This window comes from Centruroides vittatus, unplaced genomic scaffold (assembly GCF_030686945.1).
Source record: "Centruroides vittatus isolate TY-2023 unplaced genomic scaffold, ASM3068694v2 scaffold_944, whole genome shotgun sequence".
NCBI lineage: Eukaryota > Metazoa > Arthropoda > Arachnida > Scorpiones > Buthidae > Centruroides > Centruroides vittatus.
The window spans coordinates 617167-640357 of NW_027122722.1; the positions used below are offsets into that span (position 1 = coordinate 617167).

General features: G+C 31.6%; 1 protein-coding gene across 1 annotated transcript; it reads right to left on the reverse strand.

Moving 5' to 3' along the window:
* Window positions 1-677: 677 nt before the first annotated feature.
* LOC136990519 (ABC transporter H family member 2-like) lies at window positions 678-12663 on the reverse strand. Its single transcript, XM_067288925.1, has 4 exons — window positions 11614-12663; window positions 6791-6889; window positions 5468-5575; window positions 678-900 (listed from the first exon to the last, which is right to left on the reverse strand). Exons 1-4 carry the CDS (start codon window positions 12525-12527, stop codon window positions 888-890), a joined length of 1134 nt encoding a protein of 377 aa, XP_067145026.1. The 5' UTR covers window positions 12528-12663; the 3' UTR covers window positions 678-887.
* Between the last annotated feature and the right edge of the window lie 10528 nt (window positions 12664-23191).

Genomic DNA, 23191 nt, shown 5'->3' on the forward strand with positions numbered 1-23191 from the left:
GTTCTTTAACCATAGTGATTGTTACTTCTGGAGTAGAATAAAGGATTAAAAAATAGACTCGAAAATGTAAAAATTTTTGTAAATAGTCTTAACTTCATATTATACTTATCCAATCAAACGAATATCATTAACTTCAGTGTGCGCGCTCGATTTTCTAAACACGTGTCATGTAAAGTTAAATATAAATGAAGAAGATATTATTATCGAGTACGTCATGACTAACGATTCAGTTTCCGAAATATACGTCTACGCATTAATTAAGCATTGAATTTTGTATTTCAAAACTAATTTTTGTCTTCAATTAATGAATATAATCATCATTTTATTCATACTGTAGATTGCAGAGCTCCTCCTTATACAGAACAAATTTAAAAATATGGATTAAGGTTTTGAACGAATAGCAAAAATTAGAATAAAAATTGAAGACACGGAAATGTGCTTCGAATTTGCCAAGAAGTGTAACTGGCGTAGAGTCTGACAGAGGAAGAGAAATAATAATAATTCCTTTTTCTTCCGAGGACTGTGCAGGCAAACGTCACTTCCTAAAAAACTCCAAATCTAGGAAATGACGTCACGTGTATACCGAGAGAGAGAGAGAGAGTTAGAACGGGTCGACGCGAGCCGGACATTTCGTTCCAATTAAAAAAGCATCGTGAAGACAAAACAAATAGAAAGCCTTTTCGGGAAGAGGCAACGACGATCCTCGCCATTTTTATTTATAAAAAAGACTTTACAACTCCACAACAGCAATAAAAAAAAACAACACGGTACAAAATAGCTTCGTCGATATTCGACTGCGGTCAACCGACGACTTCCGGTCCGGAAATTCGTCACTCACTCTACCTCTTCCCGAAAAGGCTTCGAGGACCGACCCCGGCAACGTCAGGCTACGTCTTCGACCTGGAAGAAAAAGAATATATACACATTGTATATGTCATTCAGAGTGTATTGGAAATTTCCAAAATGTAATTTCAAATAACAAAACTACGAAAGTTTACATAATGGTAATACCAAGAAGGATCCTATCACCCCACTTAATTATAATCGTGTAGAACAGGAAGAAAAGAACGTAGTAGGGTATTGAGCCCGTTCTATAAAGGCACTCTACGTACGAAAGTTTATTTCATTTTGTCCTATTGGAGATTATGACGTAATGTCTTTTCTTCGGCTATTTTAAATTGGTCGAGATTAAAAAATATTAAAAGATTAAATTAATCATCTCGTATCTAATTTATGTGTAATTGATTTTCGGAGGAAAATCTACACTAATAACATTTAAAGCTTATTTAATAGTCCTTTTCCTGGAGAACAAAGATCAGACGAATGTTTACTAGCGTTTAGATCAAAGGAATTTGATTTGTGTATTATCTTACACTCTGAATTGTCCTAAGATACAACTGATAATGATGCATGAAGAACGAGATGACTTCGGTGCAAGATGAACATCCTCCGAACCGTTTCACATTCTTGTAGATATCATGAAAATGTGCACATTCAAGTGATGAAGAAATCCAATTAATCTCTTGTCGTGTTCCCCTATAATTTCCAAGAAAAGAGAGCAGTTTGAGTTAATGATTGTTTACGATTTATATTACGCTACGATTAGTGTAATATAAATCACAGGATCACAGGGAAGAGGAAACACCGAAAGTGATCATGAATTGGAAATCAAAGGCAGGAGGAGAAAAGTCGACAAAGGATAAGATGGAGGAAGAAGATTCTGGAAAGCGTGAACACGCCGCCAGGACTAGGAGGTAAAGATGTAATGAATGGAGAGAAATGGGAAGCTAAGATTAAAAGGAAATTTTTGAGTGAGAAGACTGGGTACTGGGGAAATCCCGGTGGTAGTGACTGTCGGGTAACTACGATTCATAGATTACACGATCAGAATGGAAACACGGTGGCGGAGAGACGGACTTCACTCGAATAAAGAGTAAAATCAAATAGATGTAAAATAACTTTTGTACTTTTATTTATAAAAACTGTCGAATTTATTATGCGATGGATGGATAACGGGTTGCAGATACATTCTTTCTACAATATACTAAATATACATATAGTTTTGTTAATTAAACGAATTCATACAATATCCGTCCGTATAAAAATTAATGCGACAATTTGCACTTTGCATTATTATACAGGGTACAAAAATAAGGTAATATATGGATAATAACGCATTAAATTACATACAGCAGCAGTCATAAAAAAATATCGCTCTCTCCTTTTCCTGTAATGATCCATAGTATTTTCATACTGTATTCAAGCACAAAGTATATGTCGATAAGAAATTATAGGAATGGCACGGGCATTAGAAATATAAAGTTTAGAGTTTAGACATTACAATCGGCTTATAGAGGTTACAATTTAAACTGACATAGTAAGAGGTACTGTACGGTACAACTGGTCAATAGATTACACTAAAAATTATTTCTTCGAAAGTATATCAGAAATTTCGCGAAAGACAAAATAAGAGATTGCAATGATGATAAAAAGCATTTCGTCGTCACAATTTCGCTATATCGAGGTTATGGAAACATACATATGCTGTTTCTCTAACCACCATATATGAAAGTTGTGACAAATATTTCGCTTCGTAAAATCAGACGATTATTTTTATTTGGCAAAACAGTCCGAAATCAGTATCGAAAACATTCCCTCGTTTAAGAGAAATTTCGATATACCGAAATGCAAATCGCCGAAATTTTCAACATAATTTACAAGATGAGAGACGATATAGCTTTTACAAATCTGCTACTATATACATTTATACTGTATATAACATATCTAAACACGCAGTCGGATATAAATATAGCGATTTTTTTTAACATTAAAATACTTCGGTTTTAAAATATTACATGTGAAACATAATCGTGTAAAATCGATGATAGTTTCAAAAGCTTTTAATGTAGAATGAGAACATTTATGCAATGACTTTATAAAATGATATTTTTTATAATTAATCGGATGACGGATTATATACTTTATTATGTAGCTGAATACTTTTAATATTTATCTCACACATGAGGAATTTATGCAGTAGATGTAAAGACATTCAGTTTAAAAACTCTCCAGGAAAAAGTTTGTTGTAAAAATTTTTTTGTATTCTGGCACATAAGCGAATTTACAAATTTTTTCAAACTTTCCTGATGAGAGAAGTGACCCTTTATGGTTTTAGATTAATAAATAAACGAGATTTCAGTTTCAAAATAAGGCACTTTGGTTTAGAGATTTAGGAACGTATTTTTTAAAATATGGCACGTTCAAATTATTATATCTTTTATACAAGGATGTTTGTGTATACAAAATTTTCCAAAACCCTTTTCGAATTTATATAGTTTTATGACAAAATTGGTCTTCATTGGGCACAGAGAAAAACTTTTCTACCATAATTTTACATTTGTGAAAGATTTAGAACTTAGCATTCTTCTTATAATTGTAAGTATAAAATTTGGTGTTGACATATGATTAATATGGCACAGTTTAACTTGTGGCCTTCATTTAAATAAATAAATTATCTTTTGTAAGTCTGATAGTAAAAAATGTCAAGTATTTTGTCATAAAACTATTCCAATTAACAAAATATGAAAAAAATTAAATATGGCTGATGCATCAACTTGATATTAAAAAAATAATTTGACTTGTTTTTACAGATTATCATATACAATATATACATGATGAGAATTACTTTCATTTGAAGTAATTAAATGTATTCCTAAAATAATTTAAGACATTTTGTACTTCAAGCATGAGAACATAACAACAGTCTATTACTATTTAACAAAAATCTTTGCTAATTAAATTCAAATATTGTCAGCTGAACATTTTGCTAGTTAATACATTTCAAAAAAGTGCAATCATCCAAAAAGACATATAGTTAAAATGATAATTTAAATCATTTCTAATTTTTTTTTTTGCATATATTAACAGTTTAGTGATTTATATTTAATTCACTTCATATTGCCAATTTTTATTATTATATTTAATCTGGTATAAGAATATGTTAAGACAATGTTTACAGTTTGAATTCAAAACTTTCAATACTGCTCTGGGCATGGAAATTTGTGTTTATTGGATTTTAATGAGGATTGCTGTTTGGGTGCTTTCGTCACTAAAAACTAATATTACATGTAAAATTAAGAAATTAAACAAATTAATTTAATTTGCAGAAATGAAAGAAAAGTTTTTCAATTCTTTATAATGAAAATCACTTCAGGTAACAATAATGATTTTTACAAATTTTTGATATTTCATTAAAATTATTTCACCCAATGTTTGTTTATGATAAAATCTTTTAAATTTAGACTTATTCTAATTGTTAAATATTCAATGATATACCACTCATTCTTCTTCTTATGTATTTTTGAAGCAATTAATGAGAAACTGAATAAACTTAATTTTATTATAATTTACCCTTTCAAAATAATCATATACAACCTTGATTTTCTAATGATGATCCTTTAATCTTTACCTTTTTTTAAAATTTGGAGAAATCAAGCCTTTACATAAAAGTCACTGCATATTTCTTAGTTGGATGTTTTATTTCTAAACATTTTTATTTTCTTGTAATCTTGCTGAAATTTGTTTGTGTGCTTAAATGACAATCTGATTGATGTAATATTTATGAAAAAGCAGCATTAAAAATTGGCAAAATTGGTCTTAAATATAGCAGAATAATCTTATAATGATTATTTTCCAAAAAAAAAAAAATTAATATTCTTATTAAATGAGCCACTCACTTGCCAAGTCGATTAACTCCATAAAACAAAAAGTATAAAAATTGATGAATTTAAAAAATAATTTATATTCTTTTAAACTTTAAATTTAAATAAACATTGTAGAATGTATCTTTTTATACTGTTATATTAAAGCATAGCTTTAATGTAACGATATATAAAATTAGTTATGCGAAAAATGCAAAAATAATAAGGATTATATTAAGGATTTACAAATGGAGTTAATCGATTTGGCCTGTGAATAGCTCAAATATTGTTGAAATTTCAAAATTTTATCATTATTAAGAGATGATTGCACTTCTTTGAAAATATTTCATTATAACAACAGTAAAATTTTAAAATTAAAATCTATTCTTTCATTCAACTTTGTATTTGTTAGTATCCAAATTTTAAACAATAAGTATATATAATATGATAATTGTGAGAAGCTTTACTTTTATAAATATACTTAAGTATTAAATGCAAAAATAAAAATATATGGAAAATATATCACAGCTACACAGTAAATTCTAAAACCATTCTTACACAAAATGCTGTCACAAACATCCCAAAATATATCAAAAGTTTTTGTATCAATTTACAAATAATCTGGATAGGATTGAAATGAGTTAAAAATGATTTATGTTAAAAAAATTAATCCTCACCAATATAGTATTATTCTTTCATTAATAAAAGAAAGAATACAAATACCAATAACTAAGGCAAGGGCTAATAAAATTTGCTTAATGATTAACCTTGTAAATGATTCCTTTGGTTTGTCTTCAAAAAAATCTGACGAGGAGGCTTTGCTTGTCATTTCTATGAATTTTTCAATCTTCCCTATACTTTCGCACTCATCATCACTACATAAAAAAAATGTATTAAGTTTTAAATTATTAATTATCTTTCTATGATTATTTAAAAACATAAAGCATGTATTATTCAATAATATATAGTTTAATCAAATAATGAAGGAGGTTTGTTCAAGCTCAGGCTGTAGTCAGAATCAAAAACAACTTTGTATCAGAATTAGTAAAAATGTACCAACTCCAACCTCAGTATAAACTTAATCCTTGAAGTATAAATCAGCATTTATATATAACTTACAAACCTAAGAAGCAGTATGATAATTAAAATGGTGTTGAAATATCTTATGGTACTGTTTACCATTTTAGTAGGGTTACCAATATTAATACATATTGAATTTTTATAAAGGATTTAAAAATTGTGGTACAAAAATTTTAAAATGGTGAGCCAGAATCAGAGATTTTGCATATTGACTCCACAACCATTGGTTTTAGATCTATTGACAAATCTTTATTCACTGTTAAAAAAATAACTTTCAAAATGCTTCAGTTCTTAATATTTTAATTCACCTTTAATTAAATGGTAAAGTGTGTAAAACTGAATATTTATTTTACTTATTTCATTCTGAGAAAGCATTAATTATGGGTGAATCCTTTGTATTTGCATTCTATATGCTGGTGCCCAAACTTTGAGTGGCAGTCCAAATTGCATATAAGTTATAGGTAAGCAGACCACAAATATTTTGTTTATATTTCATATATACAAAAAGTAGACCTATTTCTATCATTTATAAATGATGTACTAAATGTGTGTATAAGCTGGATTTGGACCAGGAGCTGTAGTTTAGGCATCACTACTCCAAACAAATAATTTTTAATGATTAAATGTTTATATTATATATATATAAATTTTTACAATATTACATGTTGATATATTATGTTATATTATATATATATACAATTTTTCAATATTACATGTTGATCAGGAGTTTTTGTTATCAGGCTTTTATAAGAAAATAGTTCTAATAAATTTTTGTTTTTAAGAACAGTGGTGCAAGATTTTTTTTTTTACTTTGATCAGAGATATTCAATTAAAGTATAAAATTAACAGATTATTATTATTGACTTTATATATAATAGGATTATTCAAATAGTTGTCAACATATCTTAAAAGGATAATTTGTTATTCTCTATATTTTAGAAAAATATATTCTAAACTACATTTCTGAGAATAATAACAAAATTAAAAAGATATTGAATTCTACTACTAACCTGATATTTTCTTGGGTTTTTCTTAGTTTTAAAGGTGATGCCGTTTCAGGAGATATTCCAGAATCTGCACTATTTCTACGTTTTCTTATTTTTCCATTCCTTTAATAAAAAAGAAATTCATCAGGACACAAACTGCAGAAATTATAACTAACTACTGTAAGTTCTGTTCTGTAATTGTATAACTGTTCACCTGAATTATAAAACAGTTCAAATACTTAGATTGTAATTAACTGCTACAGAAAATTTCCAATTTTATCATCAAAATAAATAAAACTGGCATCATTATGTATGAGAACTGAACAGCACTGCTTCATTAAAATAGTCAATCAAACGTTTATTATTGAAACCAATAATACCTTCAATAAATTGGAATTTACCGAAGTAATCATCAGCATAAAATTCTGATGTCTGAATGCAACAAAAATTTGGAATGAACTGTCTTGTCAAACATTCTTTTCAATCCTAACCTATTTGGGTGTTTGGAGAGTAATTTCATTTTTTTTTCATGGGAAAAAAAACAATTTTCTTATAATATATAAATATTTTATTGAATTATATATTGACCATTCTGGTCAAATACCTGTTGCCATCTCTCTGGTAGTAGCATGATTCCACATTCATAAAAGTTTTGATCTTTGCTTACAAAAAACTGATCCAAGTGATTTTTGACATCCTCATTTGAAGTAAATGTTTTAACTGTTTAAAAAATTTTGTAAACACCGGAACGAGTAATAATCCAAGAGTTCCAGATATGCAAATATGGTGAGTGTGGTCGTACATCCCATCCAGGCTGTAACAGTTTCTGACCAGTTACCAAACTTTTGTGAAATTTGGCATCATCACACTACACCTTTCTTGTTGATCAATTCTGGTCTTTTCTGTCTGTTTGATGATATTACTCAATCTGTTTACTCGATGGCAGTACACTTTCGAATCAATTGTGAAATTGTCTAGTGAAAGATCAAAAAAAAAAAAAAAAACAAGATTTCCTTAAAATCTTACTAAAGAGAGCATCTCTCTTTAAGAACATGTGGAATCCATATATCAAGCTTTGAAATGAAACCAATTCGTTTCAAGTAATCATAAACAGTTCATTTCAACAAATTTAATCTCTTAGTGATTTTACATGTTGTTATTCGGCAGTTTGCTTCAATCAGTACCTTTATTTTGTTTTCATTAGCTTCAAATGGCCATCCAGAACATGGTGCATCTTCAATATTGAAATTGCCAGAACAAACTTTTGTGAACCAGTTTTGGCACTTTCTCTCAACACATCATCTCCATACATGTACTGTACCACAATTTTTTTCTTGCTTGAACAGCCTTTTTATTTTTTTGGCAATAAAAAAGCAAAATATGCCAAAAATGATGCTTCCGATTTTCCATATTTGATGGGACACCAAAAAAAAATTGTACAGAATCAAACAAAATTTTTTACAAATAAGCCTTAAAATGTCAGTTGTCAAAATATATAATGAAAATGTGGTTTAAAATGAAATTGGCTGGTAAAAATACAACTAATTCCTCTAGTAATGAAAAAATGAAATTACTCTCTAAACAACCCAATATCTTCATCAGACTTCCACCTCTTTGGTCTGATAAAGAATGGACTTTGTTAATGACATACCTCTCCATAATGAAAAAGCAAAATCACCAGTCAGAAAGTGACTCAATCAGAGTGGATAATAGCTTTTATGAAAGAAGATACAGAATCTTTGTTTAACATCAGAAAGATGTATAGAACATGAAGAAAAATATGTAGAAAAATAAAGGCAATTCAACAAACACGTAATTGGTGATATAATTTGAGTTTTATTTCCCTAACTAAAATAGTTTTCTGGAAAACAACTAGAAGCATTACTTTCATAGTTCATGTTGTTATTTTTTTAAAATTAAATAGATATTCATCAAAATGTGTTTGCAGCGAAATAAAGTATTGCATGTCCACACCAGAATCACACATTTACTGTACATTACTTATTATGTACATTATCCAGAATTACTGTACATGTTCCAGAAATAAATTTTAAATACTAGCTAAATGCAATTTTCAATCATGTTTTTGTAAAAATATATTTTGCAATATAAGAAAATGATCAGTTATTTTAGACATATTTGTATGCAATAGAATCTGCCTATTGTAATGAATCATTTTAATGTTATATACAGTATTTTGAGACATGCTAATTATCATAAATTGAAACACACTTTTAAAACTTCACTTGATTTGTAATCAGAACTCAGTTATAGTTATCACTATCACCAATTTAAAAATGTCATTATCAGGCTAGTGTTTCAAACATTAAATGTTTATCATTTTAAGCGAAAATGTTTGCAAATACAGTAGAGCATTGATTATCCGACCCCCGATTGGTTGACTTACCGGTTAACCAACTGCATTCTAGTCAACAAATTCAAATGTCCGCTAGTGATGTGGCGCTACAATATTTGGTTGTGTCTTGGTTACTTTAATATTATTTTTGTTAAATTTTGCATGTTTTAGCTGGCAGCACTGGCTCGACGATGAAAGGGAGGCTAGTATTTAAACCAGGTTTAATACACTATACTAATAATGAATTTTTTCATACTTTTTGGTTATACGACCAACCCCAGTCCCCAATTAAGTCGGATAATCGATGCTCTACTGTATAACAATTTAACATTTCTCACTTCAACTTATGCTAACTGCTGTTAAACTTGTTGATGTTGCAAAAACAGCAGGTAACAATACTGGATAGTTTTATTTATTATAATTATTATTATTAATAGTAACCTTTAAGCTATACAATTTTTAGCTGTTTTAACATATGTTTCTAATGTCAGGATCAATAAAGATCAGAATTTCCAATACTTTTAGTCCTATTCACTTACTCCACTTACAGGGTGACAATAATTAACCCGTACAAGTTTTTTGTATCGTAAATTTATTAAAGAAATGAAAATTAGCGAAACAACAGCATATAACAGTGACAGTACTTTACGTATTAATCAGATATTCAGCCAGTTTCAAAGTGGCCTCCTTTTGCTTTCATGCAGAGCCCCTAACGCATTTTGAAATTCTCAGCGATGGGCCGCACTCTTCTGGAGACAGTTTGTCTCACTCCCAGCGCAAGGATTGCTTCAGCGACTCCAAACTTTCATGGCACTTAGAACAGGCCCTGGCCTCCAAAATGGACCACGACACTGTAGTCCATTGGGTTCAGATTCGGCAAGTACGGTGGCCATTCCGCAGACGAGATGAAATTGGGAAAATGAGCCTTGCACACTCCTGAGTCTTCTTCGCCCTCTGTGTCGGCGGCGAGTCCTGCTGAAACGTCCATTTCGCACTGCCAAAATGCTGCTGAGCCCACAGAAGTACCACAGCCTTGAGAATGTTACGGTGGTACACATCTTGATTGATTTTGGCCCCTTGATCGACGAAAACAAGGGGTGTCTTGCCGCTCGCACAAATTCCGCCCCAAACCATGACTGACATTAGATTTTGTGATGTTCGATGACGGCTGAGCATCCAAGAGCCCCCACGGACCAGTTCCTGTTGTTTTGATGGTTGTACAGAGAAAAGCTTCTCGTCTGTGAAGAGAATGCACTCCCATTGTCGATCTGCGGCCCAACACTTGAGTTAACGGGATCTTTGGAGTCTCACACACTTGTTTTCATCAGTGAGGAGCTGAACCTTTTGGAACTTGTAGGGCTTGAGTACGAGTTCTTTTTTTGCCATTAACCGCACCAATTTGCGATTGATTCTGATCTCACGAGCAATTTTTCTCATGGAGACCTTCGCATGTCAGTCAACTCGCTTTGTGATGATCTTGCGGTTCCTAGACGTGTTGACAGTGCGCTTTCTTCCACGTCCGGGACAGTCACCATTGTGGCCAAGCTCCTTGAATCGCCGAACTGCATCTGAGACTGTCATTTTTGGAACACTGAGCAGATGAACAATTTCACATTGATGCTTTCCTTGCCGGAATAGCTCCAAAATTGCACAACATTTGTTCGACACCATTAAAAAAATAAAGAACTAACCCTTATTACATCGAAAGTACATCTACACGGGCAGGAAATCATGGAGAATTAAACAATAGTATGTAAATTGGTGACAGTAAAAAAGTTCAGGTGCAGCATTGCTACAAATTTTGTACAAGTTAATTATTGTCACCCTGTAATGTTATTCAGTCACTGTTATCAGTATAGCAGAGTCCCAAGAAGATTACAATAAACAGATTCTACTATAATAAATATAATTAATTTTAAATAGTCTGAAATTAATAGTTCATTATTATTAATACCAATTTAAGAAGATTAAACCTAGGCAATGAGTAAATATCTGAATACTTGTAAATAATGCATGTTTCTTTTATTACAGTAGAGAGTTGTTAATCCGAACCCCGTTATCAAATCGCCGGTTATCTGAACGATTTTCAGTCGGACTGTGCTGTGCTAAATCGAACGTTTTGGATACTAGATTTACTTCTAAAGTATAATTTTCATGTTTTTATATTCTTCAATATATTTATTTTGTTTGTACAAAATAAAGAAATAATTTTTAACAATACAATAGCCTCGATTATTATTATAAAAATTTTTGTTAGGCTTAAAATTGACGAAAATTCAACACGAAGCGACACGCAACAGAGAAAAATTCAACAAGAAGAGACACGCAGTGAAGAAAAATTTGAACATCGGACAGGTTAATATATTTTTTCGTACACAATTGGTTATCCGAACAAATCACTAATCCGAACAACCCCAGTCCCCAATTGATTCAGATTAACAACTCTCTACTGTATATGTATAATTTAGATGAAGTAACAGTAATTACTTACATTTTATCTGATAACTTTGAAACTATACTTGGAAGCTGACGTGGACATGATGATGACCGTTGGCCACTTCTGGTAGTTATTTTAATATCACTACCTTTAAAGTTGTTTGAACACTGAGAAGAAAAATTTCCAAATGACAATTCATTTAAATATTTTGAGGTTTCGTTTTTTAGTAATGTGTTTTTATCTTTATTTGTTTTAATTGAATAAATGTCTCCATTTTGATAGAACTCCAAATAACGATCACATATATTCAAATCAATTTCTTCATTCTCATCTGTAGCTGCAGAATTTGTTGTTAATGAACTGTCCTTTTCTAGTAAATCCATATCATTTGGCTGATTTTCACAAGAAGAGATTTTACTATCCTGAGATGATTCATTATTATTATTATTATTTCTAATAAGTTCATCAGATAAAACATTTTCAGTATCATTCAATACAGTTTCTGAAGATGACGATACTTCATTTTCTTCAGAAAAAACCTTCTCTTCCATCTCTGTATTTACTAGTAAAATTTCATCCAATGATTGCTGAGTATCTTCTGGTAGCTGTTGTTCTGTATCATAAGAAACAGAGTAAGTTGTTGATTGTGTTTCATCTTCTAAAACTGATTTCACTTCTGTTTCATTTGTTTTATACATTTCATTATCTATTAACTGTGAAGCTATTTCTTCACATATTTCATTATTTATTTCTTCAGTTTTAGAACCATCAACAATATTTGATGTATCATTAATATTTTCAATACTTTCTGAAGTATTTTCCTCAACTTCTGCTGCTTCAACTAAACTATTTTCATTTTCTGTAAGTGCCTCATCATTTTTCTGCATTAATTCAATTGATGCTTCTGAATTATCTTTAGGTATATCAATATCTATTTGTGTTTCTTGTGCTTGGACTGCTTCATTCATCACTACTAATTCTTCTTCTGATTTATCAATAAAACTTGAAACAGATTCTTCTGAAGTCTCTTCAGATTCTGCTTCATCAGATGCATAGTCTATGCAGAGTTTATTTTCTAAAATTTCTCCTAACTAAACATAAAAAATTAATGTCAATATAGGATCAAGAAATATTTTTAAACATAGTAAAACTATAAAACTTCAATGCATTTATGAAGAAAAAAAATACAAACACATTAAGGAATTAATCACAATTAATACTTTAAAAATTAAAACAGTTAACACTTGTAAAATTCATCATATGAGATATAATAATCTAACTTTAAAATCTAAAAAAAGAAAATAAACAAACTTATTGTTTTCTCTGTAGATTTTGAAGCTGCTGAAGTATAATTATATATTACCAATAGATTAAATTCTTCATTCAAACTATTTTAATTATAAGTGAACTTGGGGGCGTGGCTCGACAGTGGGAGGTGTTGGTGACTTTTGCGTTGTGGTTCAACAAGTGTTAAGAAACTACTGTATTTCTCTAATCTTATTAACCAAAAATTACTAAAACTGTATAGAAATCATCGTTCTCGAAGAAATATTAACAATTAATAAATATGCAGCGTTCACCAGTTAAACGAGGTAGACCTCCGCTTAACAGAACCAAACCGGAAAGTAAAAAGTCTCAATCAGGTGCATCCAACTCCAAACTTATAACGGATTTTAATCTATTAATGGACAAAGAATCACAAGAACCAGCCTTAGAAATCAACAACCAGCATATGGATACAACTCCACAAAGACTACAGAATTCACCAGGTGAGTCCAATATAATCCATCCATCATCTTCGACAAATTCGAATGACACTCTAACAACAGATCTATGGTACAAAATTTCGGAACTTATTAATACTTCTAATAATAAACTATCTACCCAAATGGAATCTATAAAAGAAGATTTGAATTTAATCCATGAAACTATACGTGAGAATAAAATACAATTTCAAAGAATGGACAGTCAAATTGAAAATCTAAAACTACAAATCGACAATTTAAAATCAGGAAAGGAACTGATACAGTATAAAATGGACACCCTGATCAACGACCATCACTATAATAATATAATAATATATAATTATCCCACGTCAAATAGTATCTCCAAATCAGAAATTCTTAAATTTATTAACTCTTCATTAAACCTGCACAAAGTACTCCAGGAAGATATTCTTGATATAACTCAATTAACCAAATCAACGAATCCTGTTATCAGATTATCACTCAGTAATAAACAGACCCGTGATCAGATTTTTAATTCCTTCATATCAAAGAAACAACAAAAATTATTGGAAAACTGGGGAAACATCCAAATCGCACCAGACCTTACTAAGGACTCACGTAAAAGAAGAAAAAACTTATTACCGATTTATTTCGAATTAAGAAAACAAAATCATTCAGTCAAACTACGTAACGATATTCTACAAATAGACCGAGATAGAATAACTTTTAATATCGATACGGGAAAACTGGTTTATGTGGATACTTTTCTACCTTTTTCTACCTTACCAGAATCAGCAAGTTGATATACATTACAAAATAAATCTCATCAGGAAAAAGTTAACAAAAATATACACCCAACTACTGTCATCAATTGGAATAGTCAAGGCTTAAAGAATAAAATAACATCACTAAATCTTCTCCAATTAAAATATGACCCTGATATAATTGGAATAACTGAAACATGGATTACACTGGATCTGTTTTATAATTCTACTTTCTTCAATAACTATACAACAATTACAGTCCCAGCATATAAACCTTCTGGACCTGGTCGCCCAAGTGGTGGATTGTGTATCTTATTAAAAAAACATTGCTGTAAAATACAACAAACCAAAAAATCTGACAACTATATATTACTCCTACTTTCAATGAATAAACCAATATTAGGCAACAAAGATTATCGACAAATAATAGTAATGATCACCTATATTCCACCCAACTGTCTGACAAAACTCAATGAAATATTTAAAATAATCGAACAGTGGCAACATTTAACTCCATATATCCTTTTACTGGGAGATTTTAATGCAAGAATCGCTGAAATGACAGATTCATATTATAATGGTCCTAATTACCAAATACAAAATATCAGACGATCCAAAGATAATACTACTAATAAACTAGGAATAAACTTAATAAAAATAATAAAAGACCATAAACTGTACATTTTAAACGGACGTCTCAAACCTGATTATCCAGCCGAATTTACTTGTATTGAATATAATGGCAAATCCACCATAGACTTAACAATATGTTCTGAATACATGTTAGATTGTTGTCTAGATTTCGCCATAACTACGCAAGACACATCGGACCACTTTCCAACCATATCAAAATTCCTATTGTCCTCAGAAAATTCATCAACTAAGGAGTGCAATAAACAAACGAGAATCTACTATAAAATGTCGAAATTTTCCAATGAAATAGAAAATAGATTCAACAATATTCCAGAAATAACCAATTTGAATTCTGATATAATATATAACCAAATAATTCAGATAATGAACGATTATATCCAAATTAAAAACGATAAAAGAACCATTCAGAACAAATTTAAAAAACCATGGTTTGACAAAGATTGCTACAAGATGAAAAAGATGAAGCAAACAAGTCTAAAAACATTCCGTGAAAACTCAAATAATTTAAATTTCAATAACTACAGAAAGCTCAAGCAAACTTACAATAACCTAATTAAAGCAAAAAAGAAAAATTATCTTTCTAAACTTGAAACAACATTACTAAAAAACAGCAATGATAGCAAAACTTTCTGGGCACTAATACAAAAATTTCGATTTAAATTCGACTTATGTGACAATAACTCAATGATAAGTTTTGAAGCCTGGAAAAAATTTTATCAACGCCTTCCTGTTACCCAAACTATACCTAATTTAATGTCCAACTACAACTCCAACAACGAATGTCTTAATTCTAAATTTACAATCAAGGATCTTGATGATATCATAAATAAAACTCGCATTAACACATCACCAGGAAATGATCACATTCCAACTAAGTTCCTAAAAACATTGTCAAATCAAGCAAGAGTGAAACTGCTACAACTCTTCAATTCTATGTACAAAACAATTAATTACCCGGACTCCTGGAATTCAGTAATTTTATCAATGATACATAAAAAAGGTGATAAAATTTCTCCAACTAATTATAGACCAATAGCACTACTGTCAACATTAAGAAAATGTTTTACATCTTTATTAGCTACAAAATTCCAATACTGGACTAAAATAACTGACCTCGAAGCAAAATTTCAATACGCCTTCTTCAAAAATAAAGGAACAGAATCTGCTATTTTCCTACTATCTTCCATAATACAACTTCATCTGAGAAAAAAGCAAAGAAAAATATATGTTGCATTCATTGATATCCAAAAAGCATTCGACTCTGTTTTTGTTCCGCTACTGGTATATAAACTAAAAGTTAACGGAGCAGGTAATCAATTTGCAAACACTATATCTAAGCTATTCTCAACTTATAACGCAAAAATTAAACAGGGCAAAGCCGTCTCACCATCGCTAACATTAACACGTGGAATACTCCAAGGTGACCCTCTTTCGCCATACCTATTCAATTTTTATCTACTCGAAATTGATCACATATTTCAGAATTGCTCAGATGGAATAGAACTTGGTGACAGGACCTTTCATTATGTATTATTTGCTGATGACCTTGCAATCTTCGCTCCGACAAAAATATCACTACAAAGAAAAATTAATCAACTAAATTCTTACCTCAACTCAATCCAATTAACAATCAATCCTACCAAAACGAAAGTCGTTATATTCCGTAAGAATAGTAAAATCTCCAAAAAAGAAACAACGATATATCTAGACAAGCAACCTCTGCAAATGGTAAATGAAGTCAATTTCCTAGGTGTTATGTTCGATTGGAATCATACTTTCAAAGCACATATTTCGTATTTGAACAATAAAGTAAAACTTGCTATAGATAATCTGCTAAACTTATATTCTAACTTAAAAACCTCCGATTTATCTATTCATATGAAACTGTATAACGCAATCATTAACCCAATCATATATTACGCATCCCCAATATGGGGTCTCGATTATATATATAAATTAGAAAAATTTCACATCTACTTTCTTCGCAAACTTTTTCACTTAGAAAGAACTGTCCCAGGCTACGCAATTCGCCACGAAACTAACCGTATCTGCTCTTATCCATTGTTCTTAAAACGTATCATTAAATTCTACTATCGTTTAAAATTCAAATCTGACAGTAATATTACCTTTCTGCACCACGAAATAATCAAAGGCAGTAAAAAATCAACTACAATACAACTCTGGCAAACTAAACTAAATAAAATACTAAATTCTTTTGGAGTATCAGATCTTCTATTCAAAGATAATATTCAGGACTGGAAATTTGGATATACTATGTTAATGGAATCAGCTATCGCTCAATCTATAAATATGGATCAAAATAGCCTAAATCACAATACCTATCATCCCTGGTACTTAAAAATTTTACAAATACCTTCTGTACAACCTTATATGATAAAATCAATTAACTTCAACGTGAAAAGGCTAATTTCACAATTACGTCTAAATAAATATTCCCTTTATATCAATAATTTCTATATTGACCTATCAAACAATCATTGCCCATGGTGCAAATTCGATAACTTCTCAATTGAACACTTACTTCAGAAATGTCAAAATCTCTCTAATGTACGTGATTCTTTCAACATTCCTCGAATACTCCAAAGTGATTCATCCCAAGATTATAGAAATTCTCTCAATAACCTAAATAAAAATGATCTCTATTCTCTGTATAATTATTTCATTAAGATTACAAAAATGTTGTAAATCTATGCCAGTATGTCAAAATATATCAACATTATATAACTTCATTATTGTATAATTATATTACTGTGTTTGTTAAAATAACTGTTTTTATTTATGTTAATAACGAAATAATATAAAACCAACGTATAAAGACTGTTAAATTTTAATAACCTAGTTAATGTTTTAATAATACGAAAATTTACAAGTCAATTTTGTACAACCCCCTGCAACAGGGATAATCCCCTTTTTGTGAATAAAGATATTTGATTTGATTATAAGTGAACTTAAAAATTGAATACCATTAGCTTGTGCCAATAAAATTTTATTCCAAATTTAAATACTTTATTCATTATTATTATTATTATTATTATTATTATGTTGGGTTAAGTGAGATATACTCGGTTAACACCGGTGGCTGTGTACTATGCCGGACCAGAGTCAAGGCATAGTAACCAAAACAGAAATTAAAGAAGTGTATCAGTGTGTGTGTCTGTATTCAGGAATTTTCTCACAATATGACATGTATTCAATATAGTGGCCTTCTGTAGAGTGATATATGTGTTTCTATTCAATTCTAATGTGCCTAGGCTTTTGTGTAGTGTGTGTGGTATGACACCTGTAGAGGAGAGAACAACAGGTACAATAAGCACCCTATCCATCCTCCACAGATGCCTTATTTCCTGGGCGAGTTCTGTGTACTTGCTAATTTTTTCAGTGCATGCGTTTTGTATATTGTGAGTGTTTGGAATGGATATGTCTATAATGTATGTGATTTTATTGTGTTTGTCAATGAGTGTGATGTCTGGTCTGTTGTGGTAAATTGTTTTATCTGTGATTATGGCTCTGTCGTAGTACATTTTGTGCGTGTTGTTTTCCAATACTGTCTGTGGAATGTATTTGTAGTATGGTTCGTGGATGTCTACTAATTTGTGTTTCTTTGCAAGCTCTTGGTGTATTATATTTGCTACTTGATTATGTCTGTGTAAATAATCTGTCTGTGCCAAGAGCTTGCAACCAGAGGTGATGTGTTGTATAGTTTCTGGCATGATGTGACATTTTCTGCATGTGTCATTTGTGAGTGTTGCATCTTTGAGTATGTGTTTTCTGTAGTTTTTAGTATTTATGACCTGATCCTGTATGGCAATCATGAATCCTTCCGTCTCCCCAAAGAGGCATCCCTGAGCTAACCAGCTGTTTGACGCAGTTTTGTCAACAAAATCCTGGGCCAGATCGTAAGGATGCCTGCCATGGAGTGCCTTTCGAGCCCACGATTGCTTAATGGTGTCTATGCCTTTTTATATGTTGTGTTGTGTCCATATGATGTGAGTGTAAGTTTAATGGTGTGTTATTCGAGTCTGCTAGAGTTACTGCTTTATGTAATTGTGATGTTTCTTGTTTTTTGTAGAAAAACTCTCGCAGTGACTGTATTTGTTTGTAGTGAAGGTTAACTATGTCAATCAGGCCACGTCCGCCATCTTTACGTGGAAGGGTTAATCTTTCTGTGGCAGATTTAGGATGATGTTGTTTATGCTTAGTAAGTGTTGTTCTTGTTTTCCTTTGGAGTTGCTCAAGATCAGTGTGAGTCCAATGTATAACTCCAAAAGAATATGTGAGTACTGGGATGACATATGTGTTTATTGCTTTAACTGTGTGTTTTGCATTTAATTGTGTTCTGAGAATAGCATTTAACCTACTTTGGTATTCTTTAATTAATCTTTGCTTTATTTGTGTATGTTCTGTTAGTTTGGCCTGTTGGAATCCTAAATACTTGTAGAACTCGCCCTCTTCCATGGATTCAATAACGTCTCCATTTCCAAGTGCAAAATCTTCTTTCTTCAGGATTCCTTTTTCTATGTGAAGTGTTTTGCATTTATCTAGGCCAAATTCCATTTGTATGTCCTTGGTGTATGAATGTGTGATTTGTAGGAGTTGATGAAGTTGTTTTTGTGTGGATGCATAAAGTTTTATGTCATCCATGTACATGAGATGTGACAGTGTATACTGTGTTGTTTTTTCGTGTCTGATATTGTAACCATATTGCGTGTTGTTTAACATGTTGGATAATGGATTCAGGGCTAGGCAGAACCAGAGAGGACTCAAGGAATCTCCTTGAAATATTCCTCGCCTAATAAAAATTTGGTTTGTTTGTATGGAAGTGTTACTAACCCTGAGATGTAGTGTTGTTCTCCAGTGCTGCATAGTGTTTTGAAAGAATGCAATGAGTGATGGATGTATTTTGTACATGTGTAGGATATGTAGCAGCCAACTGTGTGGAACACTGTCGAATGCTTTTCTGTAGTCTATATATGCCATGTGTATGTTTCTGTGTTGTCTGTGTGCTTGCCGTAGAATGACTGAATCTATGAGTAACTGTTCTTTGCATCCCCTGTGGTTTCTACGGCAACCTTTTTGTTGTTCTGTTAGAATGTCGTGTTCTTCAACATGTTTGTATATTTTGTTCGCAATACAGGATGTCAATAATTTGTAGAGTGTTGGAAGACATGTAATTGGTCTGTATTGTGTGGGGTCTGTGCTATTGTTGTTTTTAGGTTTCATGTAGGTGATGCCCTGAGTAAGAAAATTTGGCATGTCTTGTGGATTGATGATGATGTGTGTTAGATGTTTAGCTAGTTCCTGGTGCAGTGATGTAAACTTTTTGTACCAGAAATTGTGAATGTTGTCTACACCAGGTGTCTTCCAGTTGTGTGTTCTGTTAACAGTGTATTGGAAATCATGTATGTTTATTTCAACACAGGGCATAGTTGGTATGTTGTGCAAGTTTCTGTTCTCCTCCTCGATCCAGCCTGCATCAGCATTGTGCGTGACAGCACTGGACCAAAGAGAAGACCAATATGTTGTAAGTTCTTCTTCTGTTGGTGTGCCACTGTGCTGTGTATCAGTGTTTGCTTTTTTATTAATTTGTCTGTAAAAAGTTTTTCATTGTTTGTAAATAATTTATTTTGTTGTTTTCGTAGTGTACATGTTTTGTATCGTTTGAGTCTACGTGCTTTGGCAGCAAGTTTTTGTTTTAGTGTATCAATGTATTCTGTGATTCGTGTGTGTTGTGATGTTCATGTTTTGTGTGTGTTTTTTATTTTCTTGAAAATGTTTTTGAGCTGTTTCCTTAATTTGGGTGTTATGTTGTTTTTAGTGTATTGTGTTAGCCTGCCTAATTGCTGTCTAATGTCATTTATTTGTGTTTCTATTCTTCTCTGCCAGGCAGGCTTGTGATAGAATTGTGTTTTCTGTGTATTTGTCTGTGATTGTACTTTCAGTCCATGGTGTGTCACTACTGTGACTGCCCCAGCATAAACTAATGTATGAATGTCTGCAAGTGTAGAAATTGAATGAATGTAGTGTGGTAGTAAGTGAGTGTTTACATAATTTAGTGTTTTTCCTACTTTCTTCGACGTGTTGATTTTTGGTATTCGTGGTCGTTGTGTGGGATCTGTACCTGTATATTTAGTGAGTGTTTCCTGAAATATAAGTGAGAGCGTATTAACTAAATCCAAGTCTATGTTATCAGTGATGGATGAGGAAGTGTCTGTAGTATCATTAGTGGTAATTTGTTGTATGTGTGTTGTTATTCAACTCAATTGATTCTTCGATCAATAAGCACTTGGTTACTCCTGATTATGGAGATTCATGCTCAGAATCTTCATAACTAAATGTTAATTGTTCTCTGAATCGGTGTTTGGATGTCTGTGATCAGTTATGATCTGACAACCTTCCCTGCTATGGTACAGAATAGACTCTATTTACCACGTTAGATTGTTGGTAAGTGATTGGATATGATTCCAGCTGGTCATGGTGTATTGTTGTATCTCAGACAACATGCTGTGTTTGATTAATTTGTGGACATCACATAACCCCTATAGCTAGTATTCGGACCACTAATGTATACAGATGAGCAATGATGATACTAGTTGCACAGATGAATCATATGTGTGTCAGTTTGTTGTCTGTATGCTGTTTTCACTGCTATTTGCGCTCTATTTTAGAATTTTGGTCGTTATGTTGTGGGATATATATTAGCGTGATGTAAATATATCTGGCGTCTTTCTATTTTAATGTCTCGCTTCAGTGATTCAACTACCTCGCATCTGGGTGGTTATTTTTCTAACAGCGCGTTTGTGGGATACTGTCGCACATCGCCATTGCACACGGAACAGCCCCAAGGCTGGTGATGCGTTCTTCAGAATCTAGTTACTGCAGAGGCATTAGACAGTCACGACCATGAACCTTTTGTTGAGACCAGTGATTATGTTGCTGTAGGCTATAGGAATTCGGCCTACAATGGTCAACATAGGGTACGACTGTGGACCTATTTAAGTTTCTGAAGTGAGTGCTCAAATCTGCCTCAACCACGAACTTAAGACTCTCTTATAACAGAGCGTGGCATTACCAGTCCGAAGGCGGTATCACACTTTTGATTTTAGGGTTATTTACTCATATGGATGACATTATTTCCACAAGAAATGTGGTCGTCGATTGGTTCTCATTAGTTTACATTCTTCTCCCATAGAGTCCTTCTAGGCATGGCGTTGTGGTAGGCGCAGGAATTAGTTCGCACATGCCTGGCTAGCTCGCATCTCTTAGCATCTTCAGAATGAGTCGAGTAAAAAGCTATGTGACATGGGACGTCTCCTACACACCAATCGTACTAAGTGGATAGAACACGAGAAGTGAAGGACGCGAGGTAGAGAGTGTGATATTGTTAGTCACATTGTTCAGTTCTATTTCACTAAGCCTGCCTGGCATGTGATGTTTATATAGATATGAGATTTTGGAATATGATCAATTATAGATTGGTTAGTTGATTGATATGTTATTCGTTGATGGTGTGCTTAGTTGTGTGTGTTGGTTCTGTGTGTGGCTTTGATTGAAATCCTGCAACTATCACAACATTTTGATTATGATAACTAAGCCATATTATTGATAAAGCATAATAAGTCATATAACTTCACTGAAAGAGATTGGACTTTTGAGTAGTACTTTTACATAAAATATATGCTAACAGCGTAATTAAACTAAATTTTCAAAAATTCACACCACGTTTAATTATTATTTATTCTAGTCTATCTTTAAGCTAACTCTCTACCGATTATCATGATTCAATATGAACCACTCATTGATAGTTATATAATTCTGTTTCAATGTTTAAAATTTATGCTACTGAGATATTCTAGGTAATCACTATTATCAATACTGATTTCTTCACTGCTGTATATTCATTACTATATATATATTTTTTGTCATTAAATTGAGAAGTAGTTGAGAATTACTGTGATTCAGCACTAATTTTTGCGGTAACTTTCCCCTTTTATTTGAATTTATCCAATCTAATTTTTGATGTATATCAACTTATGCTCATACATTTTTAGGTCTTCTATTTTTCATTCAATCTTTCATAAGCATTGTGATAATGACTTTTATGGTGGTTGGTGTATTTGGTCACTGTGATACTGTTTATTAGAAATAGAGAAAAACATACACAAAGATACATGATAATGTTTTTGTTTTTTTAATTTTTTGTGTATTGTGATTATTTTTTTTTCAACTTGTCTCGATTATCAGTTTCTCCAAATGATATTTTATAATTTAATTTTTTTAATGTAATAATCTTTATGTATTGTTAGTGAATAGATGATTATAGTAGTTAGATTAGTATTATATTTGTTCATTTATTCAGTTTTTTAATTGCGTATTATCGACTATATATTTCGCTATGTCGCTTTTATAAATTTTAGATTATAAATTTGATATTTTGGTTATACATTGAAATTTACTTGTATATATCTA

What these genes read in the sequence shown, in the direction of transcription:
- LOC136990519 (XM_067288925.1), bottom strand. Translation starts at nt 12,527, where the DNA reads ATGAATGAAGCAGTCCAAGCACAAGAAACACAAATAGATATTGATATA. An exon ending in TCAAAGTTATCAGATAAAAT is followed by an intron (nt 6,890 to 11,613) that starts GTAAGTAATTAC and finishes TTTTTATTAAAG; the next exon opens with GAATGGAAAAATAAGAAAAC. An exon ending in AAAACCCAAGAAAATATCAG is followed by an intron (nt 5,576 to 6,790) that starts GTTAGTAGTAGA and finishes TTTTTTATGTAG; the next exon opens with TGATGATGAGTGCGAAAGTA.